This window comes from Nansenia antarctica (genome assembly GCF_963989245.1).
Source record: "Nansenia antarctica genome assembly, contig: SCAFFOLD_173, whole genome shotgun sequence".
NCBI classification, from domain to species: Eukaryota; Metazoa; Chordata; class Actinopteri; order Argentiniformes; family Microstomatidae; genus Nansenia; species Nansenia antarctica.
Window position 1 is genome coordinate 68,727 of NW_027662451.1, and position 9,108 is coordinate 77,834.

At 41.5% G+C, this 9,108-nt stretch overlaps 1 protein-coding gene across 1 annotated transcript in view; it reads left to right on the forward strand.

The window, feature by feature from the left end:
• The first annotated feature begins 3,399 nt into the window (after positions 1-3,399).
• The window catches only part of hs3st3b1b (heparan sulfate (glucosamine) 3-O-sulfotransferase 3B1b), an 8,746-nt gene continuing 3,037 nt past the window's right edge, over positions 3,400-9,108 (forward strand). Inside the window, exon 1 of the mRNA XM_080551255.1 lies at positions 3,400-4,294. Coding sequence (XP_080407381.1) covers positions 3,696-4,294 — 599 coding nt within the window. The 5' untranslated portion in view covers positions 3,400-3,695. The remainder of the gene's footprint in view (positions 4,295-9,108) is intronic.

Genomic DNA, 9,108 nt, shown 5'->3' on the forward strand with positions numbered 1-9,108 from the left:
GTTTGGGCTGTAACTCAGAGTTGATTGATATGATTCTAAATGTATGAATATATAGTTATTCATTTATTTGTTCATTATTTTTTACTCTCTTGTTCCATTGTATTAACTAGTATTATTATTTCTTTATTTTGCATTTTGTTTTTCTTTGGTTGAAGGTTAGGGAGAGTTTATCAAAAATCCATTTCATGCACGAGCAGTTTTTCGTGAGTAAGAATTTCCATATTTCATTCCAAAGTGATGCATACACAGGAATTAGGGAGTTGTTCCGTTTCCAGCACTGTCAGTGATGTCAGTCTTTAAATCACACATTTATTCCCCTCTCAGAACTGAAGGCACCAGAGAGCGCAGTGCTCTTGCCAGAGTCAACAGCAAAAAAAGTGAAATATGCATCGGTAAACAGGCTCCCGTCCAGACATCCACACTGGAACCATGCTGGGTTTTATGTCCATTGTGGCCTAACATCTGCAGTCCCTATGGGATCTGACGAGAGGGGGAAAAGCTCGAATTCCCGCACAAACGTAGCTGGATATAAGCTGGATATACCGCTATGAAACCGAAGGACAACGGATGACCTTCGCAGCACATTTTCAAAGTTAATATAACAAAAGACTCTTCGGGTTTCTGTGCATTTCAACTGGGATCCATCAGTGCAATTTGGCAGTCGAGTTCACGAGTATAAGATGTTACAGTAAAGGAGATCGAATGTTTCACTTTTATTAGGAAATGTAGAGCTTTTGTGGCCGTTTTTTCCAACTTTTTTCCCAACTATAGTGGAAACCAGACGCACGGCAAAGGGCTGTGCATATTGTTGAACATGATGTGCCTCATAATGTCATAAACTAAACAAAAAATGACCTTGCCTTCATCAGATATCTCATTATTCGATTACATCCTATCTACAGTAGAGAGATTCAATCCCGAGGCTGTTCATAAATTCGCGATGAGCTCGTAACGGTACCGGTGTCGGTGAGGGACTTCGGCCGCCATGGCTACTTACACGACCGAGGGCCTTCCACTATTAGACGTTTTAGTTCAGGTTAAGGGTTAAGGGTTCATAGGCTACTCGAAAAAGCACATTTTCATCAATACAGATTGGATTGAAAGGTCTCCCATTTTCAGCAAAAGGGTTGAGATCAAGTGGACAAACCAGGCTAAAGTAAGACTTTAGAGGCCTCATAGTTTCAATTCACTTGAAATACAATACTTTTATTGTCATCATGTTGTCAATGTAATTCCTTCTCAGTGGACCGAAAAGATGTAGGCATATAGCAAGTATTATGGTGGCCTTTAGTAATAATAATAATAATAATAATAATAATAATAATAATAATAATTGAGCTTTGAGTTGCATCCGTGTACGAAAGGCGCTATATAAATAAAGTTTCACTTCACTTCACTTATTATTATAATAACAATAATAATAATAATAATGATTACCTGTACGTCTCTATCACAGAAATATTTGCATTAAGAAATGTGTGTCAACTACTTACAATATCAATTATAATTATTTTGCAGTCCTTCGCCATACCCTTCATTATGGAGAATAAACAGCCACATTTAGGACACAACCATAACCCTCATTCTTTACACTTACATAACCAGTCGGCCAACACAAGGTTAACAACATGCGTATGAATAGACAGACGTTTGAATAAATTCGCAATAGTGTGTTAAACTGAAACTACAGACTTTACTCAACGTGTATGTGTGTCTAGGCTTTAGGCGTGTTGGCCTAGAGAGGCCTAACGTGAGTCTGACAGTCTCCAGTCTTTCTACTCGGTCCACACACGTAATAGCATAAACTTCATACTTAACTCAATATTTATCCAATTAATCTTTTTAGGTAGAAAACGCTAACAAACTATTGTAAAGTAGCCTAATAGAGATTTGTCAGTTATCTTTCCTTAAGAAGAACGTATTTCATATGTCAATATGTCCATGGGAGTGAAATATATGCCGACGTTAAGCAGGAATAACAGAAATGTTTTTATTATCGAATGAATAGCCACCTTGTCAGCCCGAGCAAACGTTGGAGTTGTTGGCAAACGTCATCGAAAGTTTCAACAGACACTTTTCGTTTACAACATTCTGCGCAGGCTATTTACTTTGAATTTTGGCCAACATGTGGTGTTGCGGTAAAACATGTAATAAACAGATTATGTCCATCTTCGATATGTGAGTGATTAGATAATAAGAAACTATCGAAATACAAACGATAAGGTTGAATAGGCCTATTATATGTTTGGGCAGATTATTAATATTATGATTGTTAATATTATTACTATTACCATACAAATAATACCAACAACAGTAATAATAATAACAACAATTATAATTATAATAATCATAACAATATTATTCATATATTCATTATTACTATTATAATTAATATCAACTGCTGATATATGGGTAGCCTAATGTCGTTATTAAGTCAGGCATTATTGCTCAAGTATTGTGTATAGGCCTACTCTAATGTAAGCGTATCATTTTATATACAGGCCTATACGTAGCCTATATATTTCATAATTCTAGTCTAGATCATGTAGCCGATAAAAAACTGAAGAAAAAAAACGTTCGAGCAACTAGGCTACATTTTCTATAACTGTCCGTGACTCTTTTTTCAATTGAATTTGTTTCAATTGAGCAGAGCAGAAAACTCGATTAAGTCCTCCATAAATAACATGGAAGACAATATAAGCCTCTAGGTTATAATGCAGCATGTAGCGTAGTGTGCTTGGAATGAATCAAATGACACATAGCCTATATATGGATAGCACATTGTTTATATGTCGATATTGGGCTTGATGTGATGGCACGATAACTTTGACCATATGTGGTTCCAGCTATAAATAATATGTTCGGTACAAGACACGTCATTCAGAGGGTCCACGTTGACATAATGCTCAAAGACAAAGCGACAGTTTCTCAGCAGTGATAGTTTTCAAAACTTCACAATCCCACTAGAGGCTAATTATCAAAGAATCCGATTTAATGTCCCTTTATCCAATAAGAGCGTCTAATCACCCGCAACGCCGAGGCTCCCACGCGTACGCCCCTCCCACGCTCCCCTGTGATAGGTCCGTTTGTATCAACAAACCTCTAGTCATTTAAGCTGCGTTCGGAAAATTCGCTCTGGAATCTGATCAGCACTCATGGAACGCCTCTTGTCCAATCAAATTACTTGGTCCCTTTATGACGTTGAACCCAGTGTGCGCTCCGGCGCTCGAATTGACGAACGCAGCCTGAGCTTGGCGTGCATCCCATTGGCAATCGCGGCTGTCAGTCAGGCGGGTAGGTACACGCCCACCGCTCCTCGGAAGGTCTGGCGCTCGGCAGGAGCGTGTGAGCCGCAGTTACGCGGAGGATAGCGGCGCATGGTGATGCGCGTAAAGAGAGACGCCTGGGTCCGATTTCTCTGCTGCAGTTATGATCAGAAACTATTATATATCGCACGCCATGACTTTTCATTCCTGGATATGTCATCCGCTTTTGCTGTAGGCTAGTTTTATCTTTTCTTTTGATTTTGCTTTTATTTATTTGCGTTTGGGGTTTTTGGCAGATGGGCATGTGCGTTTTGTGAGTTTCTTTTATTTTCTTTTTTGTGTGAAGTGCGTGTCAGTGGGGTGTGAGTGTGTGAGTGGTTTCTGGAGCAAATATGTGTCGCTGGAATATGGTATGCAACCGCGAGGCTTATGGAATATAGCCTGGTTTGTCACCATCTGTATGCGTTCTCGTTGTGCGGCCCCGTGAAGAAGAAAGTCGCTCTCCTCGGCATCATGTTGTTACTCTGGGTCTACATGCTGTACTCCTGCGCGGGCTACTGTGCCACCATGCCAAGTCTAGTCGTGGACAACTACCGGGGAAAGGAGACGGGGACCGGGTCCGTGCTGATGGGCAGAAGGACAGAGAACGGCAGAGCCGGGGACCTCATGTCCCGCCTGCTGCCCAGAGCCCAGACATGGGTGGATATGGAGTCCGACTATGATGAACCGTCCGTGAGAACCCCGTCCAGAGACTTGCTCAACAACGAGGCGGACCACAGAGCGGAGGACTGGGAGGAGGTGGGGGTGAGGGGGGAGCAGCAGCAGAGAGCCCCGGAGCCCAGCTCCATGTCGAGCTTCTCCAACGGCTCGGGGACCAAGAAGCTGCCGCAGGCTCTGATCATCGGCGTGAAGAAAGGAGGCACGCGGGCGCTGCTGGAGTTCCTCCGGGTCCATCCCGACATCAGAGCCGTGGGCGCAGAGCCGCACTTCTTCGACCGCAACTACGAGAACGGGCTGGAGTGGTACAGGTAAACACTCATACACTCATACACTCATACTAAACAGAGTTTAGGTTATAGTATTGTTTTGGGCTGGAGGGGTATGCAGGGAAACACTTATAATCAAATAAAAAACAGAGTTTATGTTGGATTGCTTTTTTGGCTGGAGTGGGACAGGTCATTTAAACCAATATCACGCCCGAATTCCATGTGATATATTAATCATAATATTATTATTAATAATAATAATAATAATAATTATAATTACTATTTGTATAGCACTTTTCCTGCAAACGTTGCAGCTCAAAGTGCTTATATATAGGCTATTGTAGGCCCCCACGTTAGATTGAGAAATGAACAAGCAGTTGTTAAGATATGAGACTGGGGATGCGTGGCATTACTATTCATGATTTTTAGGATGTCCTTATTCTGTCACCTCAGTTTGGTCGCCTATTTCACAGAAAGTGCATATTTGACTGATCTAATGAGTTGGCCAACAATTAAGAAATTCGCATTCACTGTTATTCAGTTTATTTCTTAACAGTGGAAGTTTAGCTTTATTAAACATTTCTGATAAGCCTTAACGAATTAATCAATAGCATACTGTGTTGAGAAAGTCCCAGACAAATATTCATAATTTCATATTGAATATGATAATGCTCTGTGTTTTTAAAAAAATGCAAATTAATTTGAATGATTTCTCTCATTTTAACTTCATTTGAAGTGTGTTATGCAAATGTTATTACTAATACAAATTTTGCTTAGTCGTGTCAATTTCAAAGGCATATATTGGGATGTCAAATGACAGATTTACTTTGACGCTTATCGACAGCATTTATAATCCTCAACTGCTTTCTTTCCCATCGATTGGGTTAAGCGACAAGCATCGTTGATACATTGGGTCATGCTGTCATTACGAGGTAGCCTAATCTAGGGTCATTGAGAGAAACATGATTAGGATTATCATTATTATGGCTTTTGTGTTTGCCTTTCGCTATTTTATTCCCGGAGTGTATTAGTCTCTGTAAATAGTTCGGCTGCTAGTATATACATATGTATAATGGGCTACACGGCGCGACGCGGCGTGGTGCAGTGGTCTCTATTGGGCACAGCGCAACATTGCAAGTTAACTTTTACAATTGTCCTCTTCATTTAGTTAAACTTTACATAATCAATTCAATCAACGTAAACGTGTGCTTTTATACGATATAATTCACCCTATTTGTTGGCTTTATTATTCAAATAATCAATTAGCCTAAATGATTATGTATGCTTTGTATATCTTCTTTTTTTTAGAACAATAGCTAAATGCAATGTTTCTTAAAACAGTTCAGGACTGTTTTACACATGGAAACTTCTCTCTCGAACTTAAAGAACTTCTAAGAAGATTGGTCCTCTTTCCTTCAATGCACATACATAATAAACCGCACTCGAAAGGAACAGTAATCTACAAGACAATAGCCTCGAGAACAACACTCTAACAAGAACTATTCAAGCCTTTCCTAAGAGGCTATCTAACTAACCTTTATAGAAGTAATTTGCATATTTAACACATAATGAGTGGGATTATTAATACAAAGCCACTGTAGGCTTAAGGAAGAAAAACTTTACCCCTGTCATCAGAATAAATTAAATAAGCCTTTTGACATTTCTAAATCCAAAACGAGGATTGGCTTCAAAACGAAGACTCACTAACTATACCCCAGAGCTTTTTTTTTTTTCGTTTTGGAAATATATCCTATAACATACCCTCTCACTTAGTTCATGCATAATGAACATTATAAACATTTTACAAGGCACGTGTGACTCAAACTCGTTTCACCGAGTTGGTATTTAATGGCAGATTTCTGAATTTAAACGTCATGTCCAATGACAAATCATGTCGAATCAATTGATTTCAGTGGAGCGTGCACTTCACAGTCCGTTTACCAACTTGTCAAAGTGGAATATGACATTTATGGCAGAAATGTCTTCTATGTGCCAGTCGAATATGAGTGTGTATGTGAACACTGCCTGGAAAATATAACGGTGAAGATCTCAGTATCCTGGATCGGCACGGCATTCGGGTTATTGTCGCTTTCACCCCGAATTTCCCCCTCTCTCTTGTGTCCCCGGACGAGGGGCAGAACTAAATAGCTCATCTGACAAGTTGATAAAAAACACTTGTGGACTGCATGGCCTCTTCTGGATAAACGGATTTGGTCTGGTGTGTGAAGACTGAAGAGCAGCCCGTTAAATATGCGAGGCGTTGAAGGGCCTCAACACAAGTAGGGCGGAATGGGAAACCTGTGTTCAGAGAGGATTTGAATCGGACAAAAACCCCGAAAAAAACTCTGTCGCCCTATTTATTCAGAGAGCCAAGTTGCGCCTTTGAGCTTATACTTACAACAATGTATTTAATTTAATATACGGCTATTTGAATTTAGATAGAAGATATCCGACAGTCGAATGTAATGTATTCCCATTTCACTCCCATACGTAAATAAACAAGAATAGCCTACACTGAGAGAAATATGAAGCAACTGTTGATAACGGTGGTGTCTGCCTGCTGGCATGTCCCCGGGGTAGGCCAAGGAACGGATTAAATAAACACACATGTACTGGCGTTATCTGGAGCTCTGTTTGGCCTGTTCCCGTATGAGGCTTGGCTTTATCAAGTTAGCCCTGTGTGTGTATGGGTCGCTTTAGACCTCCACCACAGCCTGTGAACGGACTCGAAATCGTTCAGCTTGTCTGTGAATTGACGTGGCATAGAACGATGGAACAATTGAAAACAAACTATGGCTATACACACACACACACACACAGAGAGACACAGACAGTCACACACACACACACACACACACACACACACACACACAAGCGCGCACACACAGAGAGAGACACACACACACACACACACACACACACACACACACACACACACACACACACACACACACACACACAGGATTTGTCCAACAACTGACTGAAAGGTACAGCTGTTGTATGGAACAGAGATGATTATGTATAGAGCTTTTCTTATACGTTCTGGGGTTCTGTGCTTAACCCTCTTTAAACTTCACTTTGGGTATTTTGAATATTTATTTGTTTTATGTGGCCTCATGCAAATATAATTTGGATAAAAGACCAGAGTTATTAGGCTATTGAAAGCCACTGGCCAAACACGCATGTTTTTCTTTCTGGCTTAAGTTGAACAAGTTCATGTTGGGAACCTATGCCGAATCCTTATGCAATCGCAGATGGTGTGTGTAGGACGTTTCTGTGCCATGGCCACGCTGAAACTCTATATCTGGGCAGGGGTGTTTAGGACAGTCATGCCACACAAACACACCCCGACGTTGTTTTGATTCTCCTCCATTCTGTCTCTCTTCTCCTAATTGTGTGATGCAGTGTGGATGTGCTTTAGCAGTCAGACAACCAGGGGTCAGAGGAGCGGACCGGTGCTGTGCTGAAGGGAGTGTCGTCACAGTCCAACCAGCTGGCTTGTATAGTCCTTCCTGCAATGGGGGGACATTTTTTGAAAAAAAAGAGTTTTATAAGTGAATCTTTCTGTTTAGAGGGAAGATAAACTAAGAGAGGAGGTCATACTTCATTGTTAATACGCCTAAACATTCCCATTAGAGTCACGTAGGCCTACGGGGAAAACCTGTTGAGGAATCTTTGCGTTTCCAGACAGAACACAGACAGAGATCTCACTGTAAGAGAGAGAGGAAAGAGATGAAACCCGTTCAGGGAATAGCTCGACTCGGTTGAAGTAAAGTTTATGGAAATATTGCGTTTTTCTTTTTTAACAGGAGGAGGGGCGGGGGGGGGGGGGGGGGGGGGGGTCGTTTTTTGGAAGGGGCTTTCATTTGTAATTTTTTGAGCAAAGTGGTTGTGAAATTCACGTCTCCCTCTGTGTCCATTTGCACAATAGTGTGCCATTAGCTGCTGGAGTGGTTTTGCACCATCCCGCCGTCTCTCGCAGGGCCCACGGACAAACACATTTAGCGTTGGAATTCCACCAGCGAAAGGCAACTCGTTGGAAGAACATAAAAAGAGGGGAGGGAAGAAAAAAAGGAAAGAAGAGACTAGAGTAGCGATAGCAGCAGACTTATTGTCAAATCCCTGACAGTAGTACTTTGACGGGTTGTGTTTGTGTCAAAGACAGACTCATGATTCATGCTTCTGACCGAGGGCTCTTTGTATCAGGAGGTACACATTTCCACTGTGAGGTCATGCATGAACCGGCCTATAAGGAGAGAGAGAGAGGGAGAGACAGGGAGAGAAAGAGAGAGAAGGACCTGGGACTGGCTGGAATGGAACACAATTGTGGATTTATTGCCTCCAAACGTATTATTGGCACTTTGGCACTGGGTACTGGTGGAGGGGGAGAGCTGGTTGTGTTTTCTGGCCCAGTCTGTAACACATTCTTAATTAGTTACCCAGAATTCATTCTTCATGTTTCACTTTCCTCTCTCTCTCTCTCTCTCTCTCTCTCTCTCTCTCTCTCTCTCTCTCTCTCTCTCTCTCTCTCTCTCTCTCTCTCTCTCTCTCTCTCTCCTCTCTCCTCTCTCTCTCTCTCTCTCTCTCCGTTTTGCTCTCCCAGGTTACTGTTTGTACTCTACACACGATGTCAGAGTCCAATATCTTTTGTCTAATGACGATAGAAATCATACTTACAAGTGACTGCTGTTGACTGCGAGTTGCGACTCCTAATATAAGTCATTCTGACAGCTTGCGGTGTCCCTGATTCTGTATTCATACTCCATATAGACGTATTGCCTCTGAAGGGGCTTTGATATATAATTGCCGTGCTGTGGTTGTTTCTGTCGTGTCGTGGTCTCTCATCTCGGCCCTCT